Source organism: Ornithodoros turicata, chromosome 2 (assembly GCF_037126465.1).
Source record: "Ornithodoros turicata isolate Travis chromosome 2, ASM3712646v1, whole genome shotgun sequence".
Lineage (NCBI taxonomy): Eukaryota > Metazoa > Arthropoda > Arachnida > Ixodida > Argasidae > Ornithodoros > Ornithodoros turicata.
The window spans coordinates 45827663-45848701 of NC_088202.1; the positions used below are offsets into that span (position 1 = coordinate 45827663).

General features: G+C 45.3%; 1 protein-coding gene across 1 annotated transcript in view; it reads right to left on the minus strand.

The window, feature by feature from the left end:
* LOC135385350 (uncharacterized) overlaps positions 1–21039 on the minus strand; it is a 356604-nt gene that overhangs the window by 16480 nt on the left and 319085 nt on the right. The window contains exons 4-6 of the mRNA XM_064614627.1: positions 11687–11820; positions 10157–10373; positions 352–485 (exon numbers count right to left, since the gene is read on the minus strand). Coding sequence (XP_064470697.1) covers positions 352–485; positions 10157–10373; positions 11687–11820 — 485 coding nt within the window. The remainder of the gene's footprint in view (positions 1–351; positions 486–10156; positions 10374–11686; positions 11821–21039) is intronic.

Consider the following 21039-nt stretch of genomic DNA (forward strand, 5'->3'; position numbering starts at 1 on the left):
CGTTCTTTCTCCTGATTTGCTGAAAACTGGCCGTGTACGCCATTTTTGTGGCATTATGCAGTTCATAATTGCCACAGAAATGGAGCATGATATGCGGAGCTCTGTTTTTAGAGTGTACAATGACCATTGAAAGCAATGACCATTGAACATGCGCGTAGCGCCATCTAGCATGTAAGGTGTCAACTTCTCAAAGAACACTGGATCCAATGGTCTTCGAGAAGTTGATACGTCGCACGCTCGATGGCGCGACGCGCACGTTCAATGACCTTTGGTCTGAATGACAATTGAAGACTGCCCGTGTGACAGAGCTGTTACGTTTCTTACGGTGAAAAAAACTTTGGATGCACTCACCTCTTTGTCGTTGATGAGCCACTTCAGTTCGTGCGCAGGAGCGTCACCTTCTGCTCGACAGCTGAGGTCTACGATGCTTCCCAGCCGGTAGTGGTTTTTGCTGCCGTCGATCTGAGGGCCATTCATTTGCGGACCTGCAATTGTACACACACGTTGTTTCTTCGCAGATCCAAGCTCATAGCTAATTCGCTCTGCCCGTTTTGAAAATAGTGAGCTACAAACTGCGTTTCATACTTCGCAAACGTGAATGAAGAGAATGTCCATGTATGAGATAAGACAGCGACTATTTCAATGACCTTTGGATTGAACTGAATAGAAAAAAAAAAAAACACGCGCACAGCAATATTATAATTGGGGTTCTCACCAGGATTACGTATTCTTCGTGCTAGCTGCCGGTTGAAAGGCAACACCGGCACCATTTTGCCAGTATTTTAGCACAGAGGGCGTTTCGTGGACAAGTTTCAGAAAATATCCCGAACCCGTCGAATGAGTTTTAACAGTATGTTCAGCACAAACAGCATTTTTTGTGCACACTTGTGAATGAAGGGAGGGGGGGCGCTTTCGCTCCTGATACGCTTCTCTTTCACCCTTTCGTATTCTCTCTCTGCCAATCTTCTGCACCTCTATTCTCCCTCTGGAACTCATCGGCCGGTGAGGCCGCAACACGGCTGGTAATACGAACGTCCATCCTCGTTGCCAGGAAGCTGAGCGCGAGTTCTAAACAGAAATCTGGTAATTCTTTCTGTAAGAGCATCCGCAGGACGACAGATCCAAAGTGTGCGCTGATCGCACTACACATTTGTTCACCAAAAGCCAATTAGATTTTGCTACGTTTATTATACGAAGTATCAAGGCTTGATTTGTCGTTCTATTTGCGTTTCAAGTTAAGCCTGCTGGAGCTCGACTTTGAGAATATAAATTAGCTTAATATCCGAGATGAATATCATCCTCTCTGCGCCCATCAAGAAGCTAAACACGTCCACAAAAGTGCGAAATACGGGTTGTTCTTTCCTCCTCCCCTTGTTCGCTGTCCACTGCCATTTCCGCGTTTACTTTACGTTATTTTTCCCCCCAGATTAACATTAACGCGGACGGCCAGCGTTAAATAATTAAATAAATGGTACCGCTGCGCAGGCAGCTGGAAATGATATATCGCGTAGGCAGATCAAGAATGAAAATTTTTTTGCGCGTTCCCGGAACGGGAGTCGCTTAAAGCGGAGGAAAATAATCTGTGACTAATCGAAATGCGTGCGAGGGCCCCATGGTCACTGGCTTGCATCAGGAGCTTTCCACTACAAGCCCCTGTTTTGGCGTACAAAATAATGCATGCGGAGCACGTGGGTAGTGCGGGCTACGAAAAATGTGACAGCATTTTCTTCATTCAAAGCACGCGTTATGTTTACACGTGTAGATGCTGCATGAAATCCTCTCTTCGCCCGATGAACCTACATGTAAATTTTATTGAGTTAGACTTTTATTTCCAAGGAGTGATCCAAGGAGTTTCCAAGGAGCATCATTCTGTGGTTCTAAAAACATTTTCGTACGTGTGCCATCTTTGCCCGTACGTGTTATGTGTCACATAAAAAAAGGCCGTACACCTCGCAACAATTTTTCGACAATCTTCAACTGTCACAGGATAAAACGACGTTTGAACAGCACGGTTTTCTTCCATAGGAAAAGGGTCCGAGGCTGTTAATTTGTTTCTTCTCACCTGAAGGTCGCTTCTCGGCAGATAAGGAATGTAATAATTCCTGTGTACAGCTTGAGAGCTCTGAAATTGAGGCACGCGCATTGTTGTGCTTGCCTCATGTGACGTGGTACACTTCCGGGTTTTGAGGGGGGGGGGGGCAGGGAAAAGAAAAAGAAACTCCACGCATGGCGTACGCTGTAGGGAACGTTTGCGATGGGTATTTCTCGACACGCTCTACAACTTTACAGTTCACATCACGACCCTAAGACAAACAATTAACAGGTTAACTAATTCATTGCGCATAATTAATTAATCCTGGACCATTAAAAGATTCAGAAGATTAGAACACGCGATTCTGCACAATATTCTGCAGTTTTCGTTGGCCTATATAACGGACGGTATTTTTTTAGATCCCCGTGTACGTTAGCCTGGACATCCTGTAGATACACTATACACCTTGCGGATATAAACTACATGTTATGAATGAAACTACGCACGAACGTTTCCGAACGCACGAATGTTCCGAACGTTTCCAGTCTTACAGGGCCGCTAAAGTGAAATTTCTCTTGGCGGTTAAATGGCGCGAAACGTTGTGTGTTTTCTTACTGGTAGAATATTTAGGGACTGATATACAGGGTGCCTCACGAGCAGCGGCCCAAAGTTTTCGTAAATTCACGTTACGTTTTTTATTCAAAACTGCACTGCATGTACCCCATCCGATGTGGCGTACTTAGATGTAACAGCCAGCGCCGACCTTATTGATCTTTCATATTTAATTTCGTTAATTAATAAAATTGGGTCGATGATTGAGATCGGAAAGTTGTACAGGAAACTCCAGTGGTCTATAGTCCGCAAAAATGGAAACCACGACGAGTATCTATAGCGGACTAGGAGAGATGGAGAAATGCAAAATCTCCGTGCGTCCTGCAAAGTTTCGGTTTAGGCGCGTTCCCTTTATGTCCCCCTCTCAGCTATGTTCAATCCGCCTGGACGCACTGACTGCCGTTCCGCGATACGTGATGTATCCCTGCTCTGTAATGCAATGAAATCGAAGGGAAACCTTATCTTCGTTGCCCTTCCCAGAAGTTCCTATATCTACGATGTAGGTCGAGAGAGCGAATAAATAGAAAAATGTGTCCTAACGGCTCTTTTCTCGACACGATGGGTAAGTACAGTGTTGGACAAATGTTTACGGAACATACTCCGGCGCATTCGGTGGTGGTGGTGACATGCCAGCAACGAATGGTACCGTACGAACTTACAAACATGTGACTGGGTTACCTAGACACAAGTCTTAAGTGCGTACGGTCCCATTCACTGCGTCACCCTGGGGAAGAAATGCGCCGGAGCGTGTTCGGTAAACATTCGTCCAGCACTGTTCAAAACTTAGGTTGTGTTTCTCTTAACATGCTTTTTCGTAGAGATTATTTTTGTATTTTATGGATTAAGGACTGATCGGAACCGTTATATTCTCCGGTTCAGTTCGGGTTCAGGTTCAGGCATATTGGTTCCATCGGTTCGGGATCAGAGCCGCAGCAGCGCAATATATCGATTCGAACCGTTCAGGAAACTGAATTTTGAGCAGATTGCCATGAGTTAAAAGCAGCAACATCCTTACGATTCTCAAATAACACAACTGTACTTTTGTTGTTGATGCAGACACAGCAGTGGTTCACAGCAGCATGGCGTGTTACAGATCTGCATTTCAGGTGCAACGTTACGGTAGCATACTGTATACTCTCTATGTTCACTCATCGTATACACCCTGTGACATCGTGCTCAGGGACTGCCCGTTATTTTCACAGTCCAAAATGAAAGCATGGGGTAGCTGGACGCAAAAATCGCGTACAAGGAAGCCTACAACTGCCAAAACGACGACCTCAAAACTAACACAACTGAATGAACGCAATAGCTGCGAGGAGGAAATACGAAATACCTCACGCACTCGGGTTGCAGTTTTATTTGGTTTCGTTTTGTTTTGTTCAATTTCAGTTTCGAATTTGTTTGTCAACGCTGCTCAATCCGCTGTGTAAATCGTAGTTCCGATCTCTCACAGGGCACATTACGCCTGAACCGTTACGCCGAAGCAGTAATCGCCTAAATTTATTTCAGTTCAGTTCCGCTTTAGCAAATACGGTATTTTAGAGGTTTTCGGTTCGGGTTCAGTTTTGGTACCGATCCCCGGATTTAAGTAGCCTCGTTGTTATCCACCGCTTCTTTATAAAACAGCGTTTTGGTATGCGTTTCCGATATGAGAAGTCTTTTCTAGTCTGCTGTTTGATCATAAACGTATTGTATTTTTCGTTAATGTCATCCCTTCTCAATAACGTCATTCCACATTGCAGATAGGCAACTTCAAGTTTTCATATCACATATTGTGAAATCACTTCGTGGAGTGGGGGTTGTTTTTTTTTTTGTGTGTGTGTGTCACAAAGAGTAACTGTTCTGAAAGTGACCGCTGATGCCACAACTCACAGTAGATAGTTCCAGTTGCAAGGTGATCTTCGTTGAAATTCATTAATTCACTATGCCTGATGAAGAGCGCTCATCATCAAGTTGTACTTTCTTTTCCTTCCTCAGGTACACCGTCGAAGAAGCCATCTATCAGTGGTGTAATGAAACAAATACATCACGTGCCCCAACTGCCTAACGTTACCCTTATTGTCGATGCATGCAGGGAGCCTATGATGCTCATGGCGACTCCCGAAGGTGCGTGTGCGCAGGGTACCCAGGACAGCTCAAGAACGTACAGTGGAGAGGAGCAAGTAGAGATATATTGAGGGACATATGCGTGCACCTCATTTCTTTGTGACGCTCATACCCCTGTCACACGGCAAAGCGAATGGCATTTCCAGCGAATGACATTCACACCGAATATCATTCGTTTGTATTGCATCGAGCGCTCACGGAGAAAAAGAATGCCATTCGCAAATGATGTCACTGTCCATGATTAAGACACCACGGCCGAACACATGAAGCTATATCAGGGGTGACGAAGTGGCGACCCGCGTGGCCCCCTAGCAAATAAAAAAAAAAGATAATCGGCCCAAGCTTCATGAACGGTTGTGGCGATATCATAGGGCTTAGTCGACTTAGTTCATTAGTGATAGAAAGCTGTTGCCACTGACCTGTAACACCCGATGACTCTCTAAGTGAAGAGTGCCCCAGGCAGCACAGTGTACTGAAAGTCGAGTGCAATAGGGGTAGACGGGTAGGTGGAAGGCCTTGAACACACTCGCGAAACTAAAGAACATTGATAAGACACATACCGTCCACCCCTATTGCACTCGACTTTCAGTACATTGTGCTGCTTGGGAGCGAGGCCGGTTGGCACGTGACAACAGCAAAGACGACAAGATTAACACACAGAGAGCCAAAGAACGTCGAACCTTCAACGTTTAATCATGACAAAAGGTTGAAAGTTCGACGTCCCTGTCGTCGTCTTCGCTGTTGACTCTCTAAACCTGCCCTGTGAGCAAACCAAACATGGCCGAGACTTGTAATATTGATGCCTTCAATGCAACCAGAAATGAACTAGTTCAGTCTACTTCTATTCTGTTCTATAGTTTAGTCGCACGCTTGGTAATCTCCCGAGTGAATTCGAGCAAAGATCCATCGAGTTGAGGAGACTTGAAATGGAGCTTTTTGGCTTGCCTTTTTCCGCAGTTGCTGGCAATGTTCCTGATGAGATGACTAATCCGCAAGAAATGGAACTGATTGACCTGCAGTGCGACGCACCGATAAGAACCAAAAAAAAAAACGGCGATAAAACTTGTTCCTTAAGGAACAGAAAAATAACAACACGACGAACGTGTAGTGATGTTATTTTTCTGTTCCATATGTCTCAGGTTTTATCGCCGTTTTTACAATGTACCAGCTCGCCTGCACCCTCGCACTTCTACCATCGATAAGAACAAGTTCGCTGAGTTGGTGCGGCTTCCATTTATTCTTACGTTGGACGAAAGTATCTCAAGATACCTATGTTGTCGGAGACAAAGCTGTCCATGTTCGATACAACATACGTCTGATAATAATAATTCGTGGCTTTACGTCGCGAGACAACTGTATCAACATACACCTGCGAGCAGGCGTTTGCTCTGATGAACCTGAACAAGTCAAAGTGGCACTCACAACTGGGCGATTCCACGCGAAATCATCCAGCGGACCTGCTCGGCCCTCACAAAACTATCGCGAATTTTTACGAAAATTTTTTTAGCAGTCCCTAATAGTGCAAAACGACACACCACGAAACATTTCTTCCCAAATATCAATGTGGCGGGTGGTACACACGAGCAAAGTTCGCAGCACTGGCGAAAAACGTGCCTGGCGTGAACGGCAGCTGCGGCTCATAGAAAGCACCTAGAACTGTGCGGTTTTCTTTTGCGTATAGAGGAAACCATGCATTACACGGCGCTCAAATCCAGGTTGTCGTGCTGTAATCGGTGCTGGTATACAGAGGCCGGAAGTTTCGCAATTTTCCTCCTACTTCGCGATTTTTTTGTGGAAAATCAAACCATTAAATTTTAATGAATATTTTTTCCTGTCAAGGCCCTAAGGAATACTTCAACAGGAAAAATCGCCAGACACGTAACTTTCATAGTCATTGCAGGAAAAAAAGAGGAAGTATGCGATTTTTCAAAAATTCGCTACAATCGAGCGTAAAACACGCAATGAAGAGGTCGGAAGAGACGCCTGAAACCAAAACAGTTTTATAGAACGAGCCTTCCTCTACAACATATTAAAAAATCTCGAGGGTGTTTTTTCGTATACAGGAGAAAATAATTTTTTTCTAGTAGAGGGTATTACGACCACAGTGACCCACGTTGCATGTGTCCAGTGGGGTGCTATACTTGTTTCTTGGGCTCCTGTTTTAATTCTTTTGATTTTCACTTTTTCTCTGGTCTGGTTGGGTTTTAATGAGCAAGCAATATGCTGTGGTACAGACTTCTGCAAGGTTACCATAGCCTTTGCTTCTGTAGCATAACACGCGTATTGCAATCCTGGGTGGTTAAGTTTATGGCATTGTTTCCGGTGTGCACGGTGCCGGCAACGGAGATTGGGGATTAGCGGTGATGGGCAGGTCTAAGTAATACTTTTTGTCGTGTGAGCTAAAGCCCTGCGGGGATGAGCTTTTTCACATCCGCAGCCTATCCGAAAAATCCGCGTCTCCCACGGCACGCAGCAATAGTTCAGTTTCTATGCTCGATATATCAGGCCAATTTTCCAGGAAATAAACGTTCCCGTCAGCACAAAGCAGAAAAAAAAGAAACAAAAAAAGCTGTCACCAAACTTCATCCACACGGGCGACTTCCTCTCTCTCGTTCCGACAGTGAAAACCCCGGAGCGGCATAGCTTTTTAGCGAGGACAGGTCCTGAGCGTCCATGATGCTACCAAAGGATACACGACAGCAAGTACAGATTTAGCTTCCACGAAAGATTATACGGCACCAAGCACAGCAACACATTTTGCACCAAACGGGATAAGTATAGAGTTTATTGCAAGTGAAACGCAAGATCGGCGCCGAACGCGCACCTCGACTCGAGACGCCAGAGCCAGAGATCTCTCTCAGATGCGCGAGCTGCTTTCGTACACCTTGTACTCTATCTTCTGTACCTAGTGTGAAGCAAACTGATGGCGCAATCTCTCGGTTTATCCGAGTCTGACCCGCTCCTGATCCGGCGCCATCCACGTCCGATCCGCAGATCACAACAAGCGTCCATATTTCATCCGAACCCAAAAGTTTCTTGCGGATATCCGCGGGTATACGCTTCCATACACGAGTGGTGCGAGGCTTTATATAGCTGTGAGCCTCACTGGAACCTAGGACAGCATGGACGATGAACCACCACCACGAGATTCCGTCGTTTCCAGTACTGCCATGTAAATGACTTTTTTGCACGTTCGTCTTTTCCTCTAGCGTTATAATTTGTTAGACTTTTCGTGGTTAATATGTTTGCTGAATTGTTCAGCATTCAGTTAAAGGAAACTTTCATCAACTGAACCTGCATCTACGCGCCTATAATATTCATACTGGTGAATTGGAACTCCACAGCGCTCAACTGGAGCCATGTTCCTTTGGTCCGGGTGGCTGTCATATTGAAAACCAACCAGAAAAAAAATCGGAAATACGAATAATTAAAACGGGAGCCCAAGAAACAAATATAGCAGCCCGCCGGATACATGCAATGTGGGTCAGTGGCCGTAATACCCTCTACTACAAAAAAATTATTTTCTAGAGTATACGAAAAAACACCCTCGAGATTTTTTAATATGTTGTAGAGGAAGGCTCATTCTATAAAACTGCGTTGGTTTCAGTCGTCTCTTCCGACCTCTTCATTGCGTGTTTTACGCTCGATTGTAGCGAATTTTGGAAAAATCGCATACTTCCTCTTTTTTTCCTGCAATGACTTGAACAATTACGTGTCTTGCGATTTTTCCTGTTGAAGTATTTCACGAGACCTTGTCAGGGAAAAATATTCATTAAAATTTAATGGTTTGATTTTCCACAAAAAAATCGCGAAGTAGGAGGAAAATTGCGAAACTTCCGGCCTTTGTATACCAGCACCGATTACAGCACGACAACCTGGATTTGAGCGCCGTGTAAAGCATGGTTTCCTCTATACGCAAAAGAAAACCGCACAGTTCTAGGTGCTTTCTATGAGCCGCAGCTGCCGTTCACGCCAGGCACGGTTTTCGCCAGTGCTGCGAACTTTGCTCGTGTGTAGCACCCACCACATTGATATTTGGGAAGAAATGTTTCGTGGTGTGTCGTTTTGCACTATTAGGGACTGCTAAAAAAATTTTCGTAAAAATTCGCGATAGTTTTGTGAGGGCCGAGCGGGTCCGCTGGATGATTTCGCGTGGAATCGCCCAACTATAACAAACGTGCACAACAACGTTGCACTTGCGCAATCACTTTCACACGATGTTCACGCAATAGTTAAAAACAAGGTGTGTCATGTCTCCTCATGACACAGCAAATAAAAAAAAAAGGTTGCTGTGCAACGCTAAGTAACCCAAACATACGCGTTTGATGTCGTTTTAAGCTCTGTGTTGTGTCAGCTATATCAGAAACAGGCTACCCGAACGCCGTGGTATACAGCTGCGTAGTTCCTCCACGGCTCAATGCGGCCCGCGGACGCGAATGAGCTCGGCACCCCAGAGCTGAACGCTGCACATACAGGTGCACTCGTTGTATTTTTATTTCTTTTTCTCGAAGCTAGGGAAACATTGTTTATTTCACAAAATTGTTGCGTTGTGGACGACGCTCATTTGGCCGAGTATCACGAGCCAAAACAAGTAAGAAGGACCATCTGGACCACACTTTGTAACATGGCAACTGGGAACGCGGGTAGTTCTCTGAAAAACAATGTTAACAATGTCACTTCAGTTGGTGATAAAATAGTGGAGTACAACTTTTCATTCGCGCTTAATTTCTCCTACCGGTATACCGTTGTTGTTTTTGCTACCTCTCTACTGACGAGGGTACGCAGTACGCAGGGAAAAGCGAATGAGTTCCTCGAACCCATTCACGTGTAATGCCATTTGATTTCACCGTGTGACCTGGAATGAATGTCATTCAGTGTGATTGTCATTCGCTGGAAATGACATTCAATTTGCCGTGCGACAAGGGTATTAGTCAAATTTGTGAACTGTACCGTAAGACTTCACATGCACTAGGTCTCATGATGGTCACGGTTTTTGCCAACGCTTTGAACGATTCTGAATGAAACGCTCAGTGAAACAAAATCTCAAATCAAATGTATCCTTGTTTCCGTCAATCGTGATTTTGTAAAATACTTATTAGACGTAAGATCCTCCCAACCTGTTTCGTGGTAAAATACACTACGCACTCGTGAAAGACGACGGCATCTATCTGCGGCCTTCATCGACAGAGAGATGAAATGAGATATAAAAGAAAGAAAACATGAAGACACAGAATTTCTCGTAATGCCCGTTATTCATCATTGAATAGATATTACCATCACACGCGCTCTATCACCTACTTCATTATATTTCCTCTTTGTCTCTCTTTTTTTCCCCACTACGGGATACCGCCTCCGCATCGTACGAAAAAAATAATAAGATGCCAAAAGGGGGGGGGGGGGTCATACCGGATACGTCCACTTTGCGGCCGTTTTCCCTGATGTTGACTTCTTCGCTGCTCACGTAGTAAGGGAGCGAAGCGTGAGATGAGCAGCGAACCTCCATTGCGCCGTGCCAGAAGTGGCTGAACTGAGCCCGGAACATCATGCGAGACGTGGTGTGCATCAGACCTTCCCCGTCGATATACGACGACGTTTGGATCACTTCTTCGGCGTTACCCGACACCTGCGTACCGAAGATGAAAGACGAGCTGAAATGCCGCTCTCACCATCAGCAGTTGCATTCTTTACAATGAAATTTATTAACATTAGCGCAAGACGAAGGAAACTGATGTGAATTCTTGTCACCTGTTGTAGCATGTGTACCACATGATGAATGTTCTCAACGAACATCAATAATAAATAATTACCTAACAAATTATGTATCAACGACTCACAATATACAGTCAAACTCCTTTAGAACGACCGCCTTTTAGCGAAAAAAAACGCTACAACGAATTGCTTTCGCGGATCATGTCAAACAGCCCTAGCACCAATATAATTTTCAAACATTTACAACGAATTTCTTAAAACGAACACGTCGGAATAGCGAATTGATTTTCTGGTCTTTTCCACCATATGTTAAAGTTTTACAACGAAATTGTGCTGGCGAACGAGGCTCTGCTGCGCCGTACGACGCACCCAACGCCGCGCCCCATGCTTCTAGGAGTCTGAATTTGCCGTCCTTTCTCGAGGTTAACGCACGCGGGATAACGCTTCCGAAGTAGGGCGAATGTGCGTCGCCAAATCACAAAGGGTAAAAACCCGCTTGTGACCATTTCTGTCCGATTATCGTATACCGATGTAAGCATCATTTGTGGCTTCGCGCGCATGTCTGTCTTAAGTTATGACAGTTCACCGGGGTCGAGGATGCAAATGGCGGCCGTCGAGCCGTCTTGAAATTCTCAATCCTGTTATGGGGACTGTCTTGAGTCAAGCAGGATCAAAGTTCGATCCTGCGTGGAAGCGGCCGTGTAGCACCATCCGATCTGCATTGGGTTCAAGCAGGTTCGGTCGAGCAGGATCGAAAATGCCCGTGTGACAGGGGTATTAGACGTGGAGCAACGTGCTTACATAGTTGCGAGCCTAACTCGGTAAAATGTCAGGCTCATCGACGACATGCGGCGAACCCGTGACAGCGAAGCGAAAACAATTTACCCTGTAAGATAGCAGTACTGAGGGCTGTTGACTGCAGACGCAAAAAGACGTTTACAACGAATTTTCTTCGTGGTCTCCTCAGTTTCGTTATAAAGGAGCTTGACTGCAGCTCGTAAATTTTAGCTCCTCTCATCACAGCTATATGCTGTCAAAACCACATTCATGGAAAGTTCCGCCGGTGTAATAGTGCATTCATTCGCAACGTCCATCACTTACGTTTATTATACATTCACACCGCTGCGAAACCGCATTCAAAATACACAGAAGCAGCAGCAGCAGTTCGTAACGTATTAACTTGCATCGCAAGTCTTCAGATGGATAAGAAGATGTGCAATGACGTACCTTTCTGTCGTTGATGTACCACGTGACCGATGCATTAGGCCGTGAAGGGCCGTAGGAGCAGGTCAAATTGATGACGTCGCCGACTTTGTATTGACTCTGAAGTCCCTTAATTGTAGGGTCTTCCTCTGGAAGGACTACAAACATACATGGTGAGATCGGACGATCCAGTCAAATTATTTCTACAAGCGACGAGTGGTTCTTTTTTCTCTGTGAGATCTCTAATTTTGTTTCTTTCCTTGCCGCCACTGAAAGTGACTAGCGGTCGGGTCGCGTATGAAAATTACGTGCATTTAAAGTAACGGGAGTCTATGCGCTTCGGGGAAAACGAGCCTCCCTGCAGAATAATACAATACACCTTTGCTAGTATACCTACGAATGATGCAGCGAAAATGTTGACGAAGACACGGCTGCAGATGTGTCCTTAAACTTCGAATGCTTTTTGTCCGTTGTCTAAATGGTGGTGTCACGCTTTTCCTTCTTTAATTTTCTCCGTAACTTCGCGCCGAAAAAGCGCTGTTACAAGAGTTTACAGCTATAAAAAAGGAAGAAAAGGACTAAATTGTTGGCGGCCCAGAAATCAACCCAGGCAGAAAGCCAGAGTCCGCTTTCCATTTTGTCACTGTCCAATCTATACACAGCTATCAAGAACGTCAACGTTCCGGTCCATAGCTTGAGGGTGCACGACGGCGTCTCTCTTTGGCACTTGGTAAATACCAGGCTGTCAAAAAACAAACAAACAAACAAAAACTGTAAACCTGCGTTTTCAGATAATCGGAACAGAGAAAGATGTGAATGTAACGTAGTACACTCTTAATTTCTGAACTCTTTTTTGGGTGCGAACACAGGGAGCAATTGGGGTGTAATTTGTTTTCTACGCCCTTATTACACCGTACATCGAGCCAAAATTTGTTCTGAAGGTGTTAGGTGGGTGTTACAATCGGAGTTGTGTTTCGAAGGAATATATCTTGGCACCGGCGTGAAAAGGGTGTAACAGACACATTTTATGCAGACACTGGCTTCGCACTGGGCTTTCAGAGGTGAGTCACTCACCCTGGCGGGAGGACATCACGTTCCACGTGACCTTCTGACGCCACTCGCTCAAACGTCGCCCACCTATGCATTGCTGATGAAGGCCCAATAAGGCCGAAACAGCTGTCCAATGCTGGTGTGGCGACGTTTGGGACTTATAAACATATGTTCAACGTGCAGCCAAAGAGCGTATGCTATTTTTCTTCATTTAATACTTTACTGGCTTCGCACTGGGCTTTCAGAGGTGAGTCACTCACCCTGGCGGGAGGACATCACGTTCCACGTGACCTTCTGACGCCACTCGCTCAAACGTCGCCCACCTATGCATTGCTGATGAAGGCCCAATAAGGCCGAAACAGCTGTCCAATGCTGGTGTGGCGACGTTTGGGACTTATAAACATATGTTCAACGTGCAGCCAAAGAGCGTATGCTATTTTTCTTCATTTAATACTTTACTGGCTTCGCACTGGGCTTTCAGAGGTGAGTCACTCACCCTGGCGGGAGGACATCACGTTCCACGTGACCTTCTGACGCCACTCGCTCAAACGTCGCCCACCTATGCATTGCTGATGAAGGCCCAATAAGGCCGAAACAGCTGTCCAATGCTGGTGTGGCGACGTTTGGGACTTATAAACATATGTTCAACGTGCAGCCAAAGAGCGTATGCTATTTTTCTTCATTTAATACTTTACTGGCTTCGCACTGGGCTTTCAGAGGTGAGTCACTCACCCTGGCGGGAGGACATCACGTTCCACGTGACCTTCTGACCCCACTCGCTCAAACGTCGCCCACCTATGCATTGCTGATGAAGGCCCAATAAGGCCGAAACAGCTGTCCAATGCTGGTGTGGCGACGTTTGGGACTTATAAACATATGTTCAACGTGCAGCCAAAGAGCGTATGCTATTTTTCTTCATTTAACATTTTATGCAGAGGATGTTACATAACTGTCGCCTTTGTGTTGGGTTGGAGAGCCTAAACTTTTCCCTCGGGTGTCGTTTCTACTTTTTAAATTCAATTCTAATGCCTTCTGTGGAAATGCGTGTGGACAACATATTTAAAGTATGTTATGACAAAAATGGAGAAACTGGCATCTCAACAAATCTGCAGAAAAGATGCCATTGCTTCCTTACATCCTTCCGTTGCACTCTGCAGAAAGTGATCTTGCAACACGGTGTGTTTAACTCTGACATTTGAAGCGGATGTGTACAGTGCTTTATGGTTGTTTTATTCTCGCATAAACAAAAGAGCTACACGATACACTGCAATGTGTATCGGCTACGCACGAGGAAGCATTTTTATAGCCGTAATTTTATGCACGCCGCCTAACTTCCACACAGCTATGCTAAATAGAAGTAGAAATGTAGGAAGGGAGTTGCCTCAGGACAGAAGCCGCCGATATTTAGAACAGAGACTGTTCTTCTTCTGGGCACCGTCCTCATCATTGGCATGGTATTCGAAGGGTTAGGTGTGACGTGTTTAACGTTTGCAGACGTTTGCATAACGTGCATACGTTTGCCCATTTACTTTCACAGTTTTCACAGAAACAATGGGCCGGCCCTGAACACCATTTTCAGTTTGGGATGGACACAACCTTTTAGGATTCTCTGTGCATGATCTTGGGATAATCATGAATAGTGGATAATTGTGAATAATGGACTTACAGTGAAGATATGAATAGTGGACTTCTGAGTAGCGAACATGTGAATAGTGAATGGCGAACTTGCGAGTACAGCACGTGAGAAATATTTTTGGGGGTGGAGGTGGGGGGTAAGAATTTATGTTAGGAGTAGCAGAATAAGTCGGGAGACGAGTTCAATTTCTCCTCTTTTGTTTTTTCCTTACAAACAAACCAACCATGTTCAAGTAGATGGGACTGGAGCAACTCAGGCACATGCCCAAAAGAAACAGCCTAGCAGCCCTCTGTGATAATGGCGTAATTTGATAGTTTCTGAGTCCATACATACATTTGAAAAAGTTCATGTGTGTGCTCAAGCGAAAAAGCTATGCCTCTCCTATAGAGGGTGTTCCAGAAAACGTGTCATTGAATTCACTTAAAAAAACTATACCACCTAGAATCATGTGGTCAACTGGTTCGTACTAGGTTTTTGCCACCTCCTGATGTGAATGTCATGTAAAGCAAAGATAAATTATGTCAATTTTTGCGAACTGAACTCGGAAATTTGCCACGGTCGCTTTTTTACCCCACGCGTGTGGAGAGCGTGCCGAATTTATTCAAATTAATGATAATTGACACGGATATTGAGGAGCTATCCCATCGAAAAAATAGCCGAACATCATGCTCTACTCCCAGAGGATAGCGCGCGTCGAAGTTTTCAGCGCAATCGTTGTCAGTCCATCAGTCCGAAAGGAGGTCGGAAACCCAGCACACACCTACATCTTAGAAAGAGATAATACAGGCATGGCTTATCACGTCCCGCTTCCGCTGGGATCATGCCTTCCCTCTCCCAATTTCAGGAACTGTCATTTTTTCTACTATCACCCTGTAGACTGGGTTTGCGACCTCCTTTCGTCGGACTGACAGCGCTCAAAAAGTCGTCGCGCGTTATGCTGGTCTGATCCGAAAACCGTGATGTTCGGCTATATTTTCCGATGGGCAGTTCCTGAATATCATTGTTAATTATCATGAATTTGAGTAAATTTGGCACGCTCTCCATATTGCTGTGGTAAAAAAGTAACCTGTACTTGGCAAATTTCCGAGTTCAGTTCGCAAAAATTTACATAATTAAATCAGTCAAAACAACGGTGTGGGCGAGTTGGTATATGCTGACACAAAAAAACTGCGCAGAGACAGGACGTGAGCACTGTCCTTTGTCTACTCACGTCCTGTCTCTGCGTTGTTTTTTGTGTCAGTGTTACATAGTTAAACTTACGTTACATGGCATTCACACCAGGAGGTGGCAAAAAAAAAAAAAAAAAAAACAATAATAAGAACAAATGCCGTTGGCCGCTTGATTCTAGGTGGCGTAGTTTTTTTATTATTATTATCATTATAATTAAATGACACGTTTTCTGGGGCAGCCTGTATGTATAACGCCCTCATTGGGGGTGTACCATTGTGTGATGGTGCTGATATACATAAGAAAAGGAGTCAGTTAAGATACGGCCCAATTGCAAGCAAAAATGAGTTGGAGAACGCCCTTCTGAGAGAGAGTATTGTCCTCATGGGTGTTAAATTACACTGAAAAGGGAGTCAGGGTACCGCCGAATTCAACCCAAAAAGGAGTTCCGAATTTAAGAGTGACAGTGGACCGTGCCGTGTTACACACTGAAGTTCTGCTTTAAGAGGGTCCAATGCTCCATCAATGCTCCATCAATGGCCCATCAATGGTTCATCAATGGTTCATCAATGGTCCATCAGATGTAGTAAATGTCACACCATTTAACATTTATTTTGTAGATGTAGCGTTCTCTAGCTCTCTTCCCGAAGAGTTAAGTTTATTTTTGCCAAAGCACTTCGTATACTTACAAAAGTGTTCACAGTTCCCGTGACATACGTGCTTGAAATAAGGGTGCCTCAACAGTGTGGGCAGACAATATGCGTATAATAATGCGAACAGTGGAATGGCCTCGTTCAGATATATATCTGAACGGGGCCATTCCACTGTTCGCATTACTGTGTTGTTGAGCTGTGGGCCACGCTCAGCGTTCATTTTGCATAAGTGTTGACGTCGTAACTATGGCACTTGGGTTCTTCGAATAAGAGATGTCTGGTGGTAGCTGACACTCCGCCGACGCACAACTACAACCGTTCTTTTGAGTGCCACTGTAATGGCTTTCGTTCCACTCTCCACCATAATGATTCCTCTACAAGAACTGCTTCATTCCCAGCAACTGCCACTTGAAGCAGTCGCTGTGCCAGCAACGAAGAACCACTTACGAATGTCCTAGCCATCGATTATTACCTCGAACGCGCCCTACTAACTGTAACCCGGCAACGAGTGCTTGCTCCAGAGGGACGCTGCATTGAAGGGTGGTTTCTTTCATACCATGTGCATTTTATACTTCCTAATTAGGCCTAATAGAAGGGCGTCTGCATCCCTAATTAAAAGATATGCCTCGTTAAGCGAGTACAAGCGATTTAAGTATCATGGCAAGCCTTGGGAACATTTTGTGCTTTTCGGGAAAGATAATGGAGTCTGTCACAACAACATGGGCCCGCGTGTTTTCATTTACACGTTCGGTTTTCCTCCTAGTAGCCCATTCAGATAATAAACGACACCGATTGGTTCTTTCGTATGAGTTTTTTTCTTTTCGTTTCCTTTCGTATTTCTGTAGTTATTTTGCAAAGGGAGGGATATTTAAAGGGAAACTTCGCTCGCTGACATCGCTGAAATAAATGTGTAGGGCACGGGCATTTGAGCTCAAACAAGGCCATGAAACAAATTCGATTTCTCTCGAAATCGACATATTTCCAGAGTTACTCATATTTTGTCTTGACAGAACTACGGGAACGAACAACCGGAGAATCTGCTCATCAGCCCACGCGACCTTTTCGCGGCGTATCAGCGTCTTCCCCCACAATTCCTCCTCCTCCTCACGTATTTTCCGCAGCCCGAGAAAAGGAAGTGACGCGCCAAGGCCGCGCACACATTTCCCCACCGTGACGTACCGCGTGCGTCTTTCTGCGCATGAATTTTGAACCGTACGTTTTCCAATGATTTATAATGCCGATAATAACTTATGGAGCTCGTGTCGGCAAAACGGGAAATACACTACCCGTGGGAACATATATCTATACGAATTGATGCTCTGAGAGCCAACTATACCCTTAACCAGTCCAGACCGAACAGACAGTACGTCGGAGGACGGAGCACTAGTCGCCATTCAGCACGCGACTATGGAGACTAAATATTCTGTTTGTGCTATTACCGAGACAGATATCAGGACTTCCCTCTTCATCCAAATAAAGGATGCAAACTTTCAGAGAAACGGTTCATGTAAGGTTAAGTGACGAAACGTTTATAGAAGGCAGACGTGAAGTATAGAAGGACGAGGCGAGATAAATTCTTTGAAGTCGAGAGTGAGGTGAGGAAATGTTTCAAATAATTGAGAAATTGAGGTGAATTTTTTTAGATTAACCTAAAATGCCTAAATTACCTAAAGAGAATATGATGTGTGTGATGAGAATATGTGATTCAGGAGAGGAGAGATGGGGAAAATATTTTCAGAAAAGGATGAGTTGACGCGACGTGAGGAAGACTTGAGAATTTTGAGGTGAGGCGAAATGAGGAGAGACATTGGTGGCGGAAATCGAGGTGAGGAGAAAAATAGTGAGGACATTTGCGCACCACTGACGGTGACTAGGGAGGAGGGGGGGGGGAGTAATGTCGAAATTAGGTCGCCGTTGTTGGGCCACACGTGAGTCGGCATCGTCACGACGTAAGCTGTATTGTTGACTAATTAGATGAGAACGTAACCTTCACCTCACTCACTCATTAGCTCCCGGCAATATGACAACAACTGAGGCCCAGCTACTGAACAAAACCTGATTCGTTTTGAACATGAGCACCCTTGTGCTTCACATTGGAACGGTTTGCGCAACTTCACCCCAGGTATGCCGTATAAATGTAGAATGGTATTATTGGTATTGATATGAACCGGCATTCAAGGCCTAAAGGCACACCCGAGTGAGGAGTTTCCCCAATGGTTAGTAGTCGCGATTGTCGAGCGGCAAGCCAGGGCGGCGGCGAACAATACAGACGCGTCAACCGTCCTTGAAGTTCGGGAAGGACAGATGTCGACAGCAAGCGACGGAAGCGGCGTCCACAAGTGAACAATCGGAGATTAGTCTCAGGTTAGGTCTATAGTCACTCAATAGGTCACAAGCCCTATCTAGTGACCCTACTTAGGTCCATCTAGAGTCACTAAATAAGCTACGCTTCAGAGTATCGACACTGAGTTCCAAGAGCGAGCATGCGCCATCTTGTTTCCGCGCCATGCTACCCACACGCACGCGCACTACGCACGTCAGCGCATGTTGCCATCTATCGTGCGCGGGTGAAATGTTCCTTTCGTTTACAAGCAGCAGTTGACGGCCTTGACCTCACCTTGACATCTTCGGGACGCTCTGGTGGACAATACATGGATTATCGCACATCAATTATACACGCTTCTCTATGACACAGCGAGCATTATGTTAGTCGTCTTTGATCCTCAACTGGGGATGGAACCGTTGTGGTGCGGAAACAAGATGACGCTCCTCCTCTCCCTTGGACCGCAGTGTCGGTACTCTGAAGCGAAGCTTATTTAGTGACTCCAGGTCCATCCGGTCGCGCCAGTTTTCGGGAGCTCCGGCTCGACGGCGACACGCAGGATTGCTCAGATTGCTCGACTGGATCGCGTTCGGCAGAAGGCCAGAAGATTGTTGCGGATGTTGAAAACATAATTTAGTGTGGGCATCCAACATACAAAACACAAAGTGAAGTGTGCGACAGATTGATGAAGATCTCAACATGGAATGCTGCGTTCGCCTCGCGGTGCCTTGTTTATAGCGGGACCGGCATTCACAGTAAGTGGCTCCGTTCGTGCGCATAGCTACAGTATCATTGTTCGTTACAGTATATGGTAACCCTCAAGAGCACCTGTGCTTCAAACTTTTTCACTTGAAATAAGCACCATGTGGAGTTTCCTTCCTTGAGAGAGCACATAAACGTTCGCATGGGACGTCGGTCATCCGCCGTTGTAGAAACGCTGCACGCGGTCAGCTTTGGGCGTTCTTCCACAGCGTCGCTTGCCGCGAATAAAAGCTCGGTGTTGTGCCGCTCGAAAAACGCCCCATGCGGTTCGGCCTTTATATAGCGAGGCGGTTAATAGGCGCGCAGGAGACCGGCACCGAAGCTCATCTGGCAGGTGGTGGTGTGCTATTTCCGAGAGATATGCCTAGCGGCTCTGACACCACTGCGCAATCCCCGTCAGTGAGGCAGCCGAGGGTGAGATCTCTTGCTTACTACTACAATACGGGAATAGCCGGCAATTCTTGCTCCTCGCACGCAGAGCACGATGTTCGAGGCTTTTTATCTCGGTAACTACAACATGTACAAAAAAAAAAATCAATGCTCTGATGTGTAGCACAACGCGTGCCTTGTGCAAAGCGTTAGAACCCACTTGTCCCAGGTCCCACCCGAAGATTTCGATATTAGATCCTATTAAGGCAGGATATACGCGTTTTAATTTAACAAACTATTGTCGTAATTTAGTAACACCCTCAAGTACTGTAACACCGTTAATTATAACGTCATCTCTTTTGCAGTTTTCCCCCATGATTTAACTAACTAACTTTCTCAGCTATTTCCGTACGTTATAGCAGAAAATGCATGTTTCTGATTCGTTGTTTACCCCAAACGTCGTCTCCATGCACAACCCTGCATCTATTACCCCAAATGTGACCCAAAGAGTAAGCCAGCGAGTCGTAGTCGGTAGCGCTCTTGCAAGAGCTGTGCGTTCGAATCCCATTTTTTTCTTCACCTCATCACCGTCACCACAACATACCGTTGTTATGCTTTTATGACGACTTCCGTATTTCACTCTGTCGTTGATTATCTTCTCCTCTCTTTTTTTTTCTGCTCCCCATGTCCACTTGTATCGCGGGAGTGATAAGTTAACTGGCACTTCGAATATGTCGATATCTTTATTCCAAACGATACCACACCATGCGGATAAGTCCCACGCGGAGATTCCATGTTTGGCAGTTTCAATTTGACACCGCAAAGTGGCAAAATCAACATACGAGCATTTGGGTATCACAATTGTGTTGCTAACCAGCGCTACGGGCATGAGTCACATTCCTAGTTCGACGTAACATTTCATTGTCTTCTTCACGTATTTTTCTGGTTGTACCCAATTGTTCGTTGACACCCCGTCCTTATTACACCTGACTCCAAGAATTTTCCTCTTCTTCTTCGTTGCTTTCCTTCTAGATATACCACTTTTGATTTTTTCTTTATTAATTTTCGCACCATTCCTTTTCCCATATTCATCAATTAGTTCCACCGCTTTTTCAACTTCTCTTTCGCCTTCAACTCTACATATGCACCTATAGATTTGTTCTGAAGAACTCCCGGTAATCCCACATCCCTCACTATCTCACGTTGCTTCAACTCTCGTAATAGCCTGTCAAACGTCAATACATAGAGCTGGCCAGAACGAGAGCAACCTTGCTTTACTCCTCTCTTGAACAGAAGGGTCCCCCACCCCTCTTACCTAACCGTCATTCATCAATAACCTACTCCTGGTATTCTGATACATCGCTCCAACTGTGTTTATTATTTCATTTTCAATATTTCTCTCGGAAAAGCGTTAAAT